General features: G+C 36.6%; 1 protein-coding gene across 1 annotated transcript in view; it reads left to right on the top strand.

Annotated features, from left to right (window-relative positions):
* The first annotated feature begins 354 nt into the window (after nt 1–354).
* The window catches only part of NUBPL (NUBP iron-sulfur cluster assembly factor, mitochondrial), a 73,864-nt gene continuing 54,607 nt past the window's right edge, over nt 355–19,611 (top strand). Inside the window, exons 1-3 of the mRNA XM_010213006.2 lie at nt 355–532; nt 2,694–2,728; nt 12,236–12,326. Of these exons, the coding sequence (XP_010211308.2) occupies nt 433–532; nt 2,694–2,728; nt 12,236–12,326 (226 nt within the window). The 5' untranslated portion in view covers nt 355–432. The remainder of the gene's footprint in view (nt 533–2,693; nt 2,729–12,235; nt 12,327–19,611) is intronic.

The following is a 19,611-nucleotide window of genomic DNA, read 5'->3' on the forward strand; positions in this document are numbered from 1 at the left end:
AATAATCCAAAGCCTGTTTTAAAGGATCTCTATTTATTTATTGTATTTTAGTGCAAGCTATTTGTTTTCAAAGGATTAAAGTATATTATATTTAACTGTTTTTCTGCTTGTCTAATCAAAATGTCCCCTGGGATAACTTTAAGCAGACCTTTCTATTTCAAGCCTGCCTGCACATTATGAAAAACCTGATTCCCATTATGCTCATAAGGACAACCTGGATATAAAAGGGATTTGGGAACAGTAATGTCCCTCTTTCAGAGCGTGGGATGCTTTGTGGTGGTCAGTTTCCTTTGGGAGAACTGCAGTTTAGTATTGCAGTTGCAGCACAGTTTGGTGCACATGCATTCATTTTTCTCTTTTTCTCTCTTTTTCAATTATTATTAGTCCTCAAGCTCCAGAGATGAAGTTCTAAGAGACAAACGTGCCCAAATTATGTCACGTGGCCTCCCAAAGCAAAAACCAATAGAAGGAGTTAAACAGGTATTGGTTTTGGCTTCTGGGAAAGGTGGAGTTGGAAAATCAACAGCAGCAGGTAAGACTCTTTCATGCAGCCTGTTGTACTTTTATTGGTTTTTAATACATATCTAAGTATTTATATGCTCATTTGTCTTCTGAATTTCATTCATCTGAAAACAATAAAACCTATCAGATGATTCTGTGAGTTTTATTTTGAGTTTTATTTCATGGCCCGCTTGCATAGGTGTGCTTTTTAGTTTTTCCTCTCTCAGTGAAAGCAGTATAAGGTCAATGGCTGGTCTTCTTGCATTTTGTTAAACCCACAGTCTGAAGAATATAAAGTCAGTATATGGTCAAGTGTATGCCAGTCATATTAACTGTGTTGTTGTTATTATTATTATTATTATTATTAGTCTTCTATTTTTGCTATTGTCACTTACTTGTATTACAGGCAGGGATATACAGTTGTTGAAACTCACATTTTTAAAGGATAGGCCAAAATCCGTCTATTTACCAGACTAACCTGGATGTAAGTCTGGACTTTTGTGATGGAAACAATGAAATTTGTTAATGGTTCTTTTTCACAGCCAACATCATGGCTCTTTTGAAACTATTCTGAGAGGTAATATGAAAATATTCTGAGAGGTAATTAGAAATGGATTCTTCTGTTTCTAAATCTGCATAAATTGAGACTATTGCAACTTCTGGGATGTATCCAGAAGTCTGCTGTCCTGTGCTCCAGGTTATGTGGGAACTTGCAAGTTAGGGGCAACATGAATATCCATGATTACGTTAGGCCCTATGCTGGGCCTCTAAGCTGCCTGTAATACAAAAACAACTAAGTGCAAGAAGAAAAGACATAAAGTAGCTTTAAGATAGTGCATGGAATAACTTGCTCCTTCCTTTGTGCCCCTTTAAAAATAGTCTGTAGTTTTAATAGCAGTACTACTACTCAGTTTGCTCGTTTTCTTGCTTATCTGTAATTGTAACTTTGTCTCAGAGCTTCAGAGGATGAAGAGGATGAGGGAGGAAGCTGCTTGGGTTAAGAGATCCAAGCATCTGTTTAGACTGGAAACAGAAAAATGAAATCTATGCACTCTATTAGCTTAGGAGTGAGCATCCTGTGGATTTTTGTTTACTTTATTTTAAGGAGAGCTGTGTGAACCCTATTTTCCTTATTAACCTCACCATTTCATGTAAGAGAACTTTTTCCATAGTAACTTCTGGGACCTTATTCTTGAACTGTTTGTCAGTACCTTTGTACTGTTTTCTGGTAGATCAAGGTTGACTGCTGCTTATGGTTTTTAAAAGGCCCTCAATGCTGAGATACAGCAATGTTTAAAGAAGGTGTAAGGTTTACCCAATAAAGTTTTTTTCTTTTTGGCCTTATGGTTGAGAAGATAACACTTATAGTTTGGTTGTGCTAAGTTCCTAGGAGGCCTTGTGGTGTAGCTGAAGCTGGTGAACTATTAAAAGATAACATTTCTTGCCCTAGGCTTTTTAGTTGCTAGAGTAAATGCTAGAGTAAAGTAAGTATTGATAGATATGCAGAAGTTTTAAACAGTGACAGCGGTCTTAAGTGCTTTATTCTGCTTCCCCCCCCCTTTTTTTTTTTTTTTTTTAAATTGCTACAGATGCTATCAAGGTAGATGAGACCTTGTAATGTAAAACTCAAGCAAAAAGCATACATTTATGCCTTCTTCCAGAAAATAGATTCTGTAGTATATCACGAGAAATCAGAAGGTGTGTGCCTGTTTCTTGTCAGTGTGCTTTAACAGTTTAGTGCAGTACTTATTTAATCGCCAGTTTTAAAGTTGACTGGAGAGTGGTAAGGATGATTACAGTAGGGCTACTTTATTTTCATGTTATGCTGTCTGTAGTTTTTTGAAGGTAAACAGGCATCTCAAAGACTTTCCTTGATATTTTTTTCTTGGGCAAAAATATTGTGTTTTTATTTTGCAGTGTCCCTTGAAAACTTAGAGCTGACATTTTTACTGATCAGCATCAGTTTGGCAGCCTGTTGGGAAGTACTGATAGAAAAGTGAGTGCAGCTGCAACTGAAGCTAACAATACTACAGAGGTGCATAAAGCTAAGAACCAAGAGATGAGTGCAATTATTGAAAATATGTGATGCTCAGTATTTATAATATTTTTGTAAGAAACCATAATATCTAAATATTTAGAAGTTAAATTCTCTTGCATTTAATCTTTTTTTTTTCCCTTCCTCTTTCTTGCAGTAAATATAGCCCTCGCACTAGCAGCAAATGATTCGGTAGGTGAACATCTAATTATCAGCCTTAATGTAAAACAAGTGTGTGAGTCATAAATAAAATCGTTACTGCTGGCAGCAGTCCTATATATTAAATCAAAGTATTTATGTCGTTTATTTTTCATGGACTTTTGAGTTTGGATGAATTTGTTTATAGTGTGTCAGTATCATGAATGATTCAATAGCTCTCTTTCTTCTTCTGGGCTTGACTGTGCCCTTTCCCTTGTGTATCTCTGATTTCAAATGCAACTTTAAAGGATGTGTAGACATACTAGAAGATGCTTGTAGAGGCTAGAGACTCTTGGATTTTCTTTGTTGATTTTTTTTTTCTTTTGTTTGTTTTTCTCTTTTAATGAGTGCATAACTACATCATTGCCCAGTTTGGTGCTGCAGACAGGCAACAGGAAACATTCAAGTGCTAAAAATGAGAGTCTTTATGGCGATCTATTTCTATAAACTAGGAGTAATTTTATTAAGTCTGTGTATTGTCAAAAAGGTAAACTTAGAAGCAAGCTTCACCTTCAGTGTAAAGGTGTGTAATATGTGATTTGTACTGGTAAAGCATTAATTCAAAAAGGGAAAAAAAAAAAAAAAAAAAAAAAGCTTAGCCTTTAGAAGGGTATCCTATAAGGCTGTTCTGCCAGTCTTCAGAAATATGATAAAAGCTCAAATTTATTGAGATCTGTCTTGGTGCAAGGGCCAGAAGAAATATGGGTGGAAACCTTTGAGATGAAGCACTACTTTAGAAATTAAATAATCTAGGAATACCTTTTAAGCGTAGTTTAGGCATTTCGTCACATTGGTGACATTAGTGGTGAGTTATTTGACTAAGTTCTCAAATGACACTTGGAAAATGTTTCTTAATTAGTGTCGTGATTGAACATGAAAAGTAGTGCTTACGAGTTGGTTGCAAACAAGGTATCCAATTATTCTGACTTGATAAATGTAGCATCTCTGTGACAAGTTAGAATAAACAGAAAGGGAAATGGTGTTGTCATGCCTTTTGCTGCACACTTCCTGTATATTTCCCTAAAATCAATCATACTTGATAAAAAGAGGTTTTTTATAGAAGCCATACAAAGTATGTACTGTTTGTAACAGCATCTGATTTTGATATTTCACGGTTTTAATTCTGCGTTATAAAGAGTCTGTCTGAGTAATTTCAGAGAGAAATCTCTCATCTTGAAAAGCAAAATGGCTTAAATGGTTCCTTCTAATTAAATTTAAAATGTAGCATTTGCTGTAGTTGTGGGACCGTGCCCTTTTTTAAGAGTAGAGCTTGATATGTATGTATAACACAATTATTAAGGCAGTTGGACATGGCTTTAAATGTGATAACATGATAACATGAACTTAAGTAGCCCATTGAGACACTTTACTATTAAGGAACAAAAATAGAAGAGATGGATGATTGCAGAAGTTGTTACTGAAGTCATTTGGAAAATTGGGGATTGAGAAATACTTTAAATGAAATTGAGCAAAGCTGAGTAAATGTGCAATATGCTAGTCATTTCTGACAGGAAGTTTACATGGATTGAAGGCCAGAAAATGCTTGATGTTAATCAATGCACAAGTTCCTGACATAGGGAAATTGTGCAATGATATAACAAGTTTAGAAAATGGGAGAATTGCATAGTCGTAAATTGATCTCTTTAATGTGAGAATATCTGTTTTAAATAAAATTAATATAAAAAATAAAAATATTCATATTTATATAGCATCGTCTTCATGTTTAACCTTGGGGCTTGATTTTGTTGTTCTCATTTGTGTACTACTATTGGTTCCTGTTGATTAGTTTTGTCAAAATTATAGAATGAATATCTTCCGGTGTCATGATCCAGGCTGGGAATGTTTGCCCCTGAACCATAGGGCATCATCATAATGTTTTGCTGTGATGAAATGAAAAGAATGTGTTCCAGAGTTCACTGCTTTTGTTTGCTTTTTTGTTTTTATAAAATGGAAACTTTTTCAGATATTAGTCACGGTCGGAAGTATTAAAGCATCAACAGAGTCTGAGACATGGTCATTGACGCAGGGTATTGTTGGCAAAGCTGGGATTAGGATTCAGGAGCTTGTCTCTCATGTTGGTCATCAGTATACTTGGCATATTTTCACCCTTGTGGTTACATAGTAAATAATTTAGTATTTCCTTTAGATATTTGGGTACCATAGATATGATATCTAGGATAGAGTTTTTATTATTATTTTTTCTCTCTTTCTTTAATGTAAGGCCGGGGGACTAGCAGGGCAGGTTCTTATCCCTTTCTCAAACATGAAACATTCAGTGCCCTGTGTTGTCTGTTTTAAATGGATTAGACAGTGTTAAGAATTGTGCTAACTCTTGTGTTTGTACCAAGATCTATAAATCCATGCAGTTTTCTCTTTGTGTTAAGTAATAGTATGAGATTCTACCCTTGTGTCCTATTTTTAATTGCTTGCTTAGTTTGACAACCAGTTCTTCTAGTTCTTTTGATGTACCAGCAGTCAGATGCACTCCCCTAGGAGTGCTTGGGAAGAGTTTTTGGGTTTCGTGCCAGGACGATTCATATTCAGCCTGGAATGACTATTTATGAAAGCTGCCTGGCCAGAGACAATTTATTATAGTAGAAACAAGTTGAATTAATAGATGCCAGCAATAATAGGAGAGAGATTGCATGTTTATGAACAGAGTATTTTAGTGAGCAAACACCAGCTGTGCATGACTAAGGATGGCACAAATCCAGTTGGAGATTGCACGCTTATGCTGTCACAGCTAGGCAAGCTCCCTAGTCAGCTTTCTTTTGACTCTCTGCCTCTTCCCAATAAGATTTACTTCTTTTCACTATAGGATGAAATGATTTTTGTGGTGTGAAGGACAGAAGAGCAAAAACCAAAACCATATGGAACAAATTAGTGTGTAAGCATAAGCACATGCCTTCTGCCTGGAGTAGTGGGAGCCCATGATAGAAGGCAAGCATCAGGTTTGAGTGTTCTGGCCTAATTCTGTGCAAGGGGCTCGGGTCAGGCTTAGGGCCGATATTTGAACTACATCGAGTGAGATTTTGACTTTTAGGGAGGGATTTTTGTTTTCCCAAGCGAGCTCCCCGCTTGCGGAGCAGTGCGGTGTGGAGGGGTAGAGGCGCAGGCCGCAGCGCGGAGGCGGCGCCGCCGACCAGCAGGCCTTTCCCAGGGGCCTGCAGGGAAACAGCGAACGCAGCCCTCAGCAGTGTGAGTAAAATGGGAGAAAGTTAATGATCAGCCTAAGGACATGCACTAACCCAAACAGCAGCACGTTCAGAATGTCACAGTGTGCAGTTAAATAAAACAGAGGGGAAAAATACCTTCTATGGATATCTAGAAATGCTTAGTATTTATTTTTTATATGTGTGTATATATACACACCTTGTCATCTGTGCACACACACTTTTGCACACATTTGCAAGTTTCTTGCAAATACATAGTGTGTTGCAGTATGAAAATTATGGTAGCTGAGTCTTTGTGTGAATTCACTGTTGTGATACAACTTGTTTTTTATTTTTTTGAAAACCAATTGACAGCATGCATTAGTTAATTGCAAATTACATAAAGTTCTCTGATTTTCTTCACTTTCCAACCTTTTTTTTTCCCAAATATTTGGCTCCTGCAGTCAAGCTATTTGTACCCAAACTTACTATTTGAACACTGGACTGAGAGGTGATTTTATGGTTTATACTTATTTGCCTATTCTATAGAGTAGAAAATATGATGATGGGGAGAAACTATTGGATAATCTACACATTGTTGAATAATGGAATTAAATACATTGATTGCATTAGATCTAATTAAATAAGTTAGCTTGTGGCTATATAGACCTTGCAGATACAAGTAATATCAAGAATGTAGAACAAGTCTAGAAGATGACCTCTGTTTAGTAATCATAATTGCGAGAGCTAATCAGCAGGATTAATTCTGGTTTTTATTTAGCTTGATTTTACTCAAATCATACTGTAGATCTAAGCTTACATTTTGCTACCTGCAAAACTGCCATGAAAGTAACTTAGTTTACTTATTTTTAGCTTTTAATTTCCTACTTCATTGCCTTTCTCTATAAGTTAAGGCCAAGTGCATATATTTTTGGGGGATACATGAGCTTGTGGATTTGTTTTAGTAGTCCTAAAATGGAGATGAAATGCATTTCCTGTTCACTGGGAGTACCCAATTGCCTAATTCCTGTATTACCAAGTAAAAATAGATTGGATGTAGGAAGTCCTTCAGGAAAAGTGCCTTGAAAACAAAGCCGATACCGTTCTGCATGTTGCTGTACTTGTGTGTACTATATCAAACTGTCCTGGAGCCTATCAATTTTGTGTTTTTTGTCTTATTCCTATCAACATCATGGGAGTGCTTTTTATAATGGGAAGATAAAATTGCTCTACAGTGTTTACTGTTGTTGGATTTTTGTTTGTCTGTTTTATGTATGATGAGTTTTGAGTATATGCAGTTAGACTGTAAAAGTTTAAAGAGCTACAGTTCATTTGTAACTTTGTTTTTGCAGATGCGTCTTGTGTTAAGAAATGTTAAAGCATCTGAATGTTTCATGTTAACAAAAGGCTTGAAAAAACAAAATCCTGAGTTGGTTAGGGAACCTTTAACAGCTGTGGATAGTAGATAGCATGAATGCTTTTTCATGCTAGTTTCTTCATGTTGGCAGGTGGAAATAAGGCTGGAGATGACAGTTAAAATTGATCAGGTTTGTTTGATAATCATAACTCTGCTTTTATGCCAGGTTAGCAAATGAGAGAATGAAGTTTTGAAAGTTGTTTTTCCAGTGAAGCTTAAGAAAAAAATCTTATGTTACACAGAGATTGTTTTCCTGTATACTTACTAGGGGAAAATAAGTCTTTGCTGTTTTTAGAAGCATTACATGCAGAATTAGTTACCTGTCTTGGTGCTTCCAGTTACTGGAATTTGCTGATGAAGTCAGAGTGATGTGGAAAGTGGAACATAAATTTGGGGTGAACATAAAGGATTTTTTAGTGAGGCAACTGTAGAGATGTGGTTTTGTTTGGGATTTTTTTTTGTAGTGTAGTTTAGAAGTAGTACTTTACTGAATGTTTTTGAAAGCTTGAATGTAATGTACAAGCTAGGCAAACAAAGATGAAATACCAGTATCTGATTGTTTAGAAATCTGACTAGAAACTAGTGCAAAGGAAGTTAAAAGATGTTCAGATGAAGGAAAAATTATTTTTACATCATCAGAAGAATGACTATATATAAAACAAAGATGCTTTTCTGGGGCAGATGGTGACAAAATTGCAATTATACTTATTTGATTTTAATCCAATTTGTAACCAGCCTCTTAAATAGTGCATAGCTGACAGTTGGAGAATTAGGGATTAAAGGGGGTTATTCATGTGTTAGTGTGTCAAAAGAGGAATCCAGGACCTAATTTGATTTTTAACTTGCCTTTTATCCTATATGTAGCTGCTTGCAATTTGGGATTTACTCTAATTCTATAACATTAGAATGGTAAATTGGGAGTCACTGGTTATGGATTGACCGCAGCTTTGAAGAACTGACACCTTCAGAAAACTGGAATATCTAGCTTTGGAATGGTCTGTAACTCAGGAGTACTAGGAATGCCATCAAATGAAGTCTAATATGGGTAGCTGTACTTTATCAGAGGAGCAAACGTGCCAGAGAAGAGGTGCAAAAGTGAAATTAATGGTCCCTTGGGGTCTCTGATGATTATCTGTAAGGCAGGTTATGTTCCTTAACAGCTATTTCTAGCAACTTCGTGACCTGATTTTTCTCTCCAGCTTTAGGTTTTAGGTCTGTTGCCAGGTCTTATGCTTAATAAAGCTTGTGGCAACTTGGAAGAAATCACCAACTTTTCCCCCTAGAACAGAGAAGCATGTGGGGAGAAGTATGTGTATTGCCTGAGTGGTCCATGGATGGAACTGATTGCTTTTAGTTAACAAATGAAAAACGAAGCTGATTTCATAGTACTACCTAAAAGTGCATATGTGTGGTTTTTTGTTTGTTTGTTTAACTTCATCATTAACATCTGTATATGTAGGAGTTGTGTCTGTTATAGACTTCAGCCAACTATGAGAGTTTTGTTTCACAAAACATGTTTCACATGAAAATCGAGAGCTTGAAAAGAAGGTTGTCTAAGCCTCTACCTAAACACCACACAAAAGGAAGTTTAAAGTTCTCATCTTTCAGTGATATAGGCATGCTATCTATTGATGTAGCATTTGGGCTTCTTATAAATACAGAATCTGTACCTGCTGATGGCAAAGATCATTATTTCTACTTCTTAGTGTACATAGGGGAAGCTCCAAAATTGCAATGAGAGCACTAGGGAATTTGTTTGGCGTGCAAATTGCAGTAATTGTATACATAGATGGACCTCGTGAGAATATTTTTCAGAAATCTTTGAAGAGAAAGCTGTGAGGTAAATTAATATCTTATTAGGAGACCAATGAGATAGAATGAGACCATGAAAGCTGGCACCACTCCTGTGAAAAGAGCAAATCCAGCAGCATTTATATGGTGCTGGATATCATTTAGCTAGAAGGGCAGAGGGCCTTAAAAGCATTGTACATATGTGAACATATGTCAGTATTTAAATATACAGTTTAAGGAATATGCCAAAAGATTATATTTGTGTTTTGACGTCTAAAGGATGTATTTGCATCTAATTTGATGCTGTCTGGTTGATGTAATATTGGGAGGGCTACTACTGTAAAAATAGAGCTCTATACTTCTGGATCTGTTTAGGAAAAAGAACATTAAGGTGCTTGCCGTATGTCCAGTGACTTAGAAATGCCCTATTAGATTGTATGGGAATGTATTCATCAGTTATCAGAGTCCTCAGAGTTTAAACTGTTCAAAACTTGCAGTTTAATACCAAAAAATACAGGTTTCTAGAAAATATTTTTGAATGTAGTAAACTCAAAGACTGATTCAAGCTTTCTTGCAGAACAGGAAAAGTGGAAGGAAATGCACAAATGGGAATCAGAGAACAGCTGTGCTCGACTTCATTATTCTGGGGGCAGCTGGACAGACTGAATGACATTTATTAACAGACAACAATATTTTTACAAGGAGGAAGTGTAGCCATAAGAAGAAAAAAGGGAAGTTTTGTCTACCTGAGTCTATTTCCTGCAGAATGGTAGGTGCTAAAATGATGCTATAGTAATGAAACTTGAGAAAAGAGTTACTGCTAGTATTCTAGAGGTACTTGCATACTGCAGAGAAAGGGATAGTGGGCAAAACCAGTGTCCTAGACCTCTGCTTGGGGGACAGTGTTTTCTGTATAAGCTACTGTTTTTGGGGAAAACAAACAAAAAACTATTTTTACACAACATGTTGAATAGCTTGGTGAAGAAAAACCTTCCTTAGCCTATCTTTAGTCTTGATTTAAAGCCAAGGATTTAAAGAAGAGTTTCCAAATGACTTTGTTCCTGTGCGCTTATGTACAGCACCAGACACAAGGGAATGTTTGTGTTTTCACTAGTGTAAGTTTTAGAAACTGGGAAAATGTGATTTCTTTTTTTCTCCTGTTTGCAAACTCCCATTTTACCATGAACAGAAAGCAGTGCGTCTCAAAACATAAGTCATACACTTATTCTTGAGAATGTATGTTGGTTTTTCTTTAAAAATGTCAGGTTTATTGTTAGCCTGAAAGAAAGATCAGCTCAACTACTTGAAACAGTATCTGAATTTGCAAAATCCTCCTAGGTAACTGGAGGATATTTTTCTCCTGTGTGTTTACTTGTTCTTGGTCTCAGGAGGTTTGGTGCACTCGTAGGTACATCTGATACTGGCACTCCTGCCGAATCCCAGGAATATGTAGCCTGTAGTGCTGAAGATCTTGCAGTATCCAAAAAATCATGAACTTGGTCTTATTGATTTAGATCCTCCTAAATCTTCAGTCCTTTTAGGCTAAAGAGAGAACGGAAAGAATTTCGGGGTCGTTGTAGTTGTCAGTAGATAGTCACGATGCTTGTGTGCGTTTGTGGCGGGGGTCACACGGGTAAACCCTCAAATTGTGGTGGAGAAAATGACAGGTTGAAAATAGCTGGTAGATTTTTCTGCAAATACTTGCTTCATTTCAGAGGTAATTAGGTAGCACAGCCCTTAGATTATGTTTTGATGTGTTCGATTAGCGTCTGACAGATAAAAAGACTGAGTCATGAATCTTTATAATCTGTTAAAATATGCATTTTGTCAAAGAACAAAGAAGCTCTAATGCTGTTGATGCCTTTCAAATCTAACATAAAAATGGGGCTTTACAATCTCTCTTAAATTGCTTTCATACATTAGGCAAGCAGTAGAATAATTTGTCAGAGTAGCTTCTGAACTTTTTTTCATATGTTAGAAAATGTTATAAACAGATATGGAAAACTACATCAAATCATCGCTGTGGTTATATATGGTTTGTTATCTGTTCAATAAAAGAGAAGAAAGTATATTGAATCACTAAAGCCGTACTTGGTTGACTTTAGTAGCACATTTTTTTCAAGTGTGTATTGGGTTTTTCATTTACAGTAATATATTTTTTTTTTTAACTTGACAGCCGTAAAACTTCAGATGTGTTTGGCTCGTGTGATGTAAATTTGACGTGTTAAATTGCTTAGCAATTTTATTAAAAATATTTTCTTATTCAATAGCCTGAGTATCTGGGGTTTTAAACTGCAGGTACATTTCTGCTTTAAAAAAAAAAAAAGGCCAAATGACTTCTTGAGCTGACTGATGCAATGGAATATACTTGATATTGAAAAGTCCCATTTGAGGGTAGAGGCACTGTAGGGCTGCAGGAAATGTCTCTCTATACTCTTACCACAAATTGGGTGATTATCATTGAGCCTTTATCCTTGTCTCCATCTTCCCTATAAAAAGCTGTGATGATAAATGTCTTAATGTCATATCAAATGGCTAAATTCGAAATATAATTTCTGAAATGTGAACAGTGAACTCATATTCTGCATTGCTGGAAAAGTTCCGTTTCCTTAGTAGGCTTTGAAACCAGCTGACTTTCTTGCAATTTTGCAAATATTGAATACAGTCAGCTTTTAATATTGGAGAAAGTAGGTGCTCAGCCTTTTAAAGAGCTGACTTTTCAGTTAGCAGAGCTTGGCGGAGGGTCTTATGTGTGTGTAGGGAAAAACACTTGATTTTGGTGAAATATGTGCATCGACTTTTTTTTTTTTAAAAAAAAAGCTTGTAGAAATGGATCTTGTAAGTCTGGAGTACATAGTTGAAACAAATTAGGTTAGACATCTGTCTAATGTACAATATGTGGTTGAATGACCCCATATTTTTAGCATTCTTTTGTATAAACATATATAAATATATGTATTATGTAAAAATATGTATATAAATATCAAGATATCAGCAGAGGTTGACTCTGGCGCTTATGTGATAAAGTACATAAAGATAAAAATATACAAGAAAAGTGCATGTGTATCTGAAAGTTTGCTTTACTGATAATGCTGAAAGTAAAAAAGATATCTTCACAAGTATCTTGTTTGCTCTACACAGACTAAAGAAGTTGGCCTCCTTGATGCAGACATATATGGGCCTTCAATTCCAAAGATGATGAACTTGAAAGGAAACCCAGAATTAACACCAAGTAAGTGTGAAGTGATTTTTGTTGTCTTTCCCTTGTACAGGGCTGAGCGTTGACCACTCACCGAGACTCAGTCTTCTTTTTAAATTTTCTTCCATTTTTAAATTTTATTAATGAGGTGTTTCAAAGCTGATTTTCTGGGGGGAGGAGTGGAGTTTCATGGTTTATTACTAAAAACTCTGGAAAAAGTAACCAGGGAAGGAATGTGGAGAAAGAGAAAAGAGGGAGTGAGAACACGTGCCAATTCCAACAGGACAAAAATGGGCTTCAGCAACAAAATGACAGCAACATTAATATTGCTTGTTAGGAAACTATGGCTAAGTAAAAGAGAAATGATATATATATATTTTCTTCATGCTAATTTGTGTAGCTACATTGCTATTGTTTTAAAATATCCATTTGTAACTAGAGTTTAGCTGTTAATGTTTAGTGTTGTAGTGGCTGTTATTCTGTATATTCTCACTTAATATAAAACGCACAGTGCCCATGTCTTTTAAGGGTTACATGAAAAATTCTGTATTCCTCATGCTAGTAATGCTTGCACTGCATTAGGAAAAAGTAATGTATTTCTACTTACAAATGCACTACGTGTGCACAAAAGGAGTTATGCTTGTACAGGCAACTGTCAAATTTCTGTGTCAAACTTTCCATTTAAAAATAATTGAACCCCCTCGTGTATCATCAGCAGAATTTGATTTACTGATACAAATTAAAGTATCTTTATGTTCTCTTGCAATCTAAGCCCTATTGAGAGTATGTCATGAAGAATGTGTATTTTTTGACAGGTTTTGTTGCTGTGAGTTTTATCTTTGAAATGCGTTTTGTATTATAGATACCAGAGCAACTATATTACAATGTCTTCCACATCTGTCTTCTCTTCCTTCTCACCTGATGCAGCTAATACATCATTCACGGATTATTGTTGACTTCTTTCACAAAGAAGGTCTTGTGAAAAATTCTACTTCTGTATTTTTTCCCTGTCACTGCCTGGCAAATTGATCAGGTAGTTTTGGAAAAACTTTTCAAACTTTGCCATATGTTTGGTCAACCCATATTGCACTTTGGCTGATATGAAGATGTTTTGGTTATGAAATAAGAATTTGTGAGTTTTAAGGGTTCTTACTTTAATGAGGGACAATTGGATAAGCTTGCAAGGAAATCAGGTTAGCTTCTTTGAGTAACACTGTGTGGGATATATAGAGATATATGACCATTTAATTTTGATAAAATGTGGCATTAGCCATAGACTGTATATTGATACCTATTGATACCACTTTTTCGAGAAGAAAATGTAAAAATCTTTAAAAAAAAAAAAAAAAACCCAGTAATTGAGCAAATCCAGGCATATTTATATATTAATGGTGTGTATTATCAATGTGTGTATAGCAATTCCTAGGTCCATTTAAAATAATTTTTTGAATAGCATGACAGTCAAAAACCCTGTTTAAAGTCTGTTACTGTCTTCAGTATGAGGCCTGGATATGAAGATGAAAAACATCCTTCTTTGTTAATGAATCCTTAAAATAATCCTAAGAGGTACTTGAGTGTTCTTGCACACATAGATTTCTATTTCTTTCCTTATGTGGAAAAAGGGATTAGGGATGCTTGGCACCACACAAGATAAATCTATGCAGCAATTATCACATTTCAATAAAGAATGTTATAGTTATACTGTAATTTTGAATTAGTAGTTCTTAGGGAGGAGAGAGTCTGTGTAAATGGAAATACGTTATTAATTTGATTTTTCAAATTTTAATAAAAGTCTGCCAATTTTTTAGTAGCGTATCAGTCAATACTGTAAATGGTCATGAAAATATTAGTTAAAGATTTGCAACTGAATTTAATTAGATATTGGATCATTACCTAATTAGGGAATAAATATTAATACCACGTAAAATATATAGAGAGGTATAACACAAATAACAAAAGCATTTCTTCTCTTTCCCCGGATGATTTATTTAAATGCTGTTTTCTGGTTTAATGAACTGCATTTTTTTTTCATTTCTTAGGTATGTGATTCTCTTGGTTTACTGTCCTGTTGTTCTGTCTTGGGTGGCCCTCCTTTCACAGTGGCAAGTTGGTCCTTTAGATAACATGAACCTCTGCAAAGGTTTTGTCTGTCAGGACAGAAGCTGGGAGCTGAATGCTGCATTGTCCATTTCATTCCTCCTGGCTATAATGAATTACAAGAATCCACCCAAACTGACCTAATAAAGCTTTTGATCCATAATAGATGACCTTTTTGGCTCTGTGAGAGTCTGAAGACTTCTGAAAATATAGGTTATCTTAAAAATTAGGAGGAAGAAATTTGTGGTGGGTAATAGCATGGTATTTAAAAACTAAGCTCTGTGTTTTCTTTTTATTCTAACATTTAGCATTACTTAATAATGTGACAGAGACACAACTAAATGACTGTGTTTACCTGTGCCAGACTTGCTTTTGAACTATAATATTCCAGCAGACAGTTAGATCTTTTGCTGTTAGGTAGGACTGTTGATACAATATCTTCCAGATAGTTCTGTTTATGAAGAGTCTTGCACAGTTACATTGCCTCCACAGGCTACCAGGAGGAAAAAATGGTGAAAACTTAACTCTAGAAAAGGTATTGTGTAGCTGACTAGCTGCAAGAAGGAAATCTGCTGCAAAAAAAAAGTTCTTTTTTTTTAAATTCCATCATTAATTTAAGTGAATTGTATTGTGAGAGTTGAGTAATTTTTGGTTCTTATTGGCAGCAGGTTTAGGTATTTGTGATGGCTTCATGGTTATATTAACACCGTTAGAACAGGGTGTAATGGGAGCTCTCAGCCTTCCTTGTGTGGAGCTGTTTGAGCTTACAAATTACTGTACCTTTGGGGCAATTCTGTAAATAAATTTATAGCAGAGTGTGAAATCAAACTTGAAGTCTCAATTAGTCTGTCACTTGCCGTAGAATATTCTGGCCTTCTGGCATAAGCAGTTAGAATGATTACTGCATTTTAAAAATTTGTAACTCTCTGATTAATGTTTTAGTGACAGCATCCCTTGCCCTCTGACATAAGCTGGTGTCAGTGTTTCATTCTGGCATGCCCTGGGGCCCTGCTGCAGCCCTCTCTGCTAGTTGCCTTTTTCTTTTTCTTCTCTCTGCCCACCTACCATTTCTTTTCTTATATGTCGTTGCGTGTGGAATTTAGTTGCTTGTGGATAGCAAACTAGTACTGTTTTAAACACCCAGGGTATGACGTCTGGCCTCCAGCTGTCTCTACAGAAAGTATGGCTCTTCCATATGTCCTCTGTCGGATCTGCTAGCCCTGTACAAATCCCTCTTCTCGTGCACCCAGAGTGGCACAAGACATCTGTGTTTAGGCAAGTGAAACCCACTATGTGTGTTACTGCTTTCCCCTTCCTGTCTTGTATTCTCCTCTTCCACAATTTAAGGATGTTTGTTTTCTGTATACCTGCTCAAATCATCTACACTTTTTTTTTTTCCTTTTGGTGATTGGAAATTTTTGTGTTCAGTCCTGTGTAGACCTAAAACCTTTGTATATTTGAGTGGAATGTGAATCAACCTACTGTGGAATGGTAGCTTTTATGACTGAAATAGCAAATAAGTTTCCTCAATCTCTTCAAAATAGCCTCTTCTGTTAATCATTTAGAGAGGAGTTATGTAAATTGGAATCCTAATTGAGATGGAGAGAATCTGCTGCAGTCACTGCAGCATGAAACTGTGCACAGTGTAAGGCCAGTTGATACAAAAATATATGAGAATTTTCAGGTGACCGGGTTGGGAAAGTTACAGGTTGGCCTATATGAATAGCATATTAATTGAGTTTCTTAGATAAATTTATGTAATGTGCAGGAATCAACAGAGTATTCTGCCCTGTGTCATTCCTGACCGGCACGGTGGCTCTGGGTTTTGTCGTGCTGTACGTTTTGGGTGCATCAGCAGAGAGATGTCACTGAGATGTGAGAAGGTGGAACTTGGCAATTTGTCATGAAAACCTCTGCTAATTATGAGCTGTCCAAAGAGCAGCAGGACCTTTAGCTTCTGTGTTAACCAGCCTGTTAAAATTTTGATAAACATATGCAGAGAAACTACTTTTTTATTTGAATAAAATATTGCAGAAGACAGGAATACTTAAAATTATTTGCTGTTCCAATGTATTCTTTTAGATCTGTGGACACTGTTTTAGTTTTAATGTGTCATGCTAAAATGCTCTTTGAAGACTTATGTGTTACAAAGCAGTACATAGTGCGACCTTCTGCAGCCTTTTCTTGCATATCATTTTTGCATAGCTTTTTTTCTTTTATAATTCCTTCAGAAATATTTCAGAGCATCAAGTATTCAAAACTATCCAACTTCAGCCATGCACTGGAAGCGCTTAGGTCTCCTAGATACTCTTTCTAGCTCTGTAGATGTTGCAAGTGGAGCATCAGCATGAGAGCATCAGTCCTTGGAGGAGAAACTCGGCACAGGCCTCCAGTGTGCAGGATTCTTGGATGACCGGCAGTGAATTATGCTGTCTTTGGGATTTCCTTGTCCCCAGAACGCAGTGTTTAAAGGTGTTTAAAGGTCTTCAAACATACACAGCTGGTGTATGTTGCACCGAACTATATTACATTCAACTCCTAACCTTCATATTTTAGATTCTTTTTTTAAATTGCTTATATTGCTATCTTATATTTTGTATGCCAGTTCTAGCTCCATATTGCTGTCAGTGGAGCAGGGGATTCGTAGGGGCCTGCTGTCCTCTTGAGTATGTGCATCACTGAGAACTTCCTCCCCAAGCCACTCTGAGTGGTGCAAATTGTATGACTTCTAGCTTATGAAATTTCCTATTTATGGGGCAACATTCTTTGCCTGGAACAGCATTATGAAGTTTAGCTAAGTGACCTTATAGTGCTTCATAAATGAGGGGAGGAAGGAAAGGGCACTTGGACTTCACTGCTCAAAGTGACCAGTTTAGCTGCTTTCCAGACACATTTCTGACTGGTGTAAATGCAGACTTCACTCTTCTGAGGTCATTCTAGCAGACAGGTTTTAAGTCTTTCTCTGTGAGTTTCTTCTGATACATGCTGATGCAGCTAAGGAACATAGATTATTACATGTTGAATGCTGCTCTTCAACCTCCTCTGCCTCCCTACTTTGCTTGGATAAGATAAACTCCAAAATCCTACTTTTTTTTTTTTTTGGTAATAATTTGAAGTAGAAGGGCAATCAAAGGCAGAAAGGTGGCAGGACAGGAGAGCCTTTCTCTCTCTTTTTCCTTTTTCTTTTTCTTTTCTTTTTCTTGTGCCAAAGCAGTGGAATAAGGTAGAATTTTGATTCTCTGACGCTACTAGTTTAGTGCTTCCCTCCCGTCCTCTGAAGGAGGAAAGTGCTCTTCAGATCATTTCTTCCAACTACTTGCACAAAGGACCTTATGTGTGTTCAGAAGTATACTGTTTCAGAAATAAATTTCTGTTACTTTTGGCAAAAAACTTTTTTCTGCTTCTGCCCTTCCAGGTTCACCATGATAGCAAAGCTAAAATACAGGCTTTGAGATTAATTAAAATCAGTGAAGCAGTGAATGTGCTTTAAGAATCTAAAGATTCTGTAGGATTATGTTGCCTATGTTAAGCTTTTGGAAGCTGGTTAACTCAGGCTGAGCAAAGTTCTTGATTTGTTGTACCATTTTCTCAGATATATCCACAGATCACTTAGTTTTCCTGATCAGTTTAAGAAAAGACATGGCTTAATTTTGGCAGCTGAATGGACAGACAAGCAACTTCTCATATCAAAAGTTGTGCAGATGCACCTTGAGTAAAATTAATGAGATAACCTTCTAGGGAGGCTGACGCCTTCCAAAATAGCTACAGGTTCTGAAAATACCCAAGTAAGAGAAATCTTCATCAATCTTTATCACCAAGGAAAGCTGGGCTTGTAGATTTTCATCCCATATTCAGATTCTTCTGCCTCTGAAGTGTTTAAAAGCTTGTAGCCCAGAGGCTGGAAAAATAAGCATTTCTCTGCATCAGTGTGCACTCAGTGACTGAGTTCAAGTCTACTCAAAATGGATTTGCTAGGGTGTTGCCTGATCACGTCCTTATAAGCTATGCTTCCTGTTCTTAAACCGTGTGATGCCCTCTAGTAGAGGGCTACAACATCACAGTCTCCTGGGATGATGGTCTATACCTATCTGATTAGAGAAGACTCAATCAAATCCTTTGCTTGTTCTAGTGCTTTAATTGCCTGTTCTGAAAAAATAAGCCAAGGGCTGGCCCCTCTGATGTAGTTGGTAGCTCAGTAAGTACTTCTGGTGCTGCACTGATGTATGCTGCACACTGGTTATAAAAGGCTTTACAAGGAAAGTACAGAGTAACTGGTACGATGACCTCAGGTCGAACAGTAAATCTTAACTTTGGGTAAGGATAACAGCCCCCCAACCTGCAACCCCCACATATATTATGAAATGTGGAATCTCTCTCCTAATGACTGTCCTTTTCCATGTGAGTAACAGTTGTGTCTTCAGACTAGTCCTGCAGTGTTCTTCCATGAGCAGGCTGCTATGCTGCTGAAATGCTTTGGGCTGCCTTTTCCAGTGCCCTGCTTATACCCTCCAGGAAAAGACATTGTATTGATATTTCTTTGGTGCTTTACTGATCTTAATTTTGCACCTTTGGGGAAAATGCAGCACCTTATAAATAGGGCCTTCAAGTTAGCACCCATGGTACATGATTATCTGTTTCGATTTTAAGAAATCTGATTTTATTGTGTGTTTTGGGAGTGGGTGCTGAATCTGTATGGTAGGTATCTGAATAACAGCAAGAGAAGTGTTAAAGAAAAGAGAGATACTACTGAGATCTCATAAAGCTAAATCCTATTTGTGTGTTATGTTTTAGAAAGTCTTCAGCAGACCCGGGGTGAATGCCTGTTGCTTTTGATGATGCAAGTTTGATTACCAGACCTTACTTGAGCACTTTAGGTGTGAGATAAGTCTTAAGAATGCCTTTTAGCAGTAGGCAAACAGTGGGGTGCTTTGCAGAATTTTGTATTACTGTGAAAATATATAGAACATTGCAACCAGAGTATACAGCAGGTTGTGAATTGCTCTTGTGCACTTCTGTAAATTTGATTAAATCTTGCTGCTCTGGCAGTTTATGCTTCTTGTTGTAAAACAAAACAAATAAAATCCAGTTATCATGAAGTGTATGTGCTGCTGAGAAATAAACCCTGCGCACATTTTAAGAACAGAGTCTGTACCCGTTTAGCTCCCTTGTGATCAGGTACTTGCAGCAAGTTTCATTTTAGGCGTGAGTGGGGTGGAGACCT

Source organism: Tinamus guttatus, unplaced genomic scaffold, assembly GCF_059628265.1.
Source record: "Tinamus guttatus ecotype Peru unplaced genomic scaffold, ASM5962826v1 Tinamus_guttatus_pri_ptg000327l, whole genome shotgun sequence".
NCBI classification, from domain to species: domain Eukaryota; kingdom Metazoa; phylum Chordata; class Aves; order Tinamiformes; family Tinamidae; genus Tinamus; species Tinamus guttatus.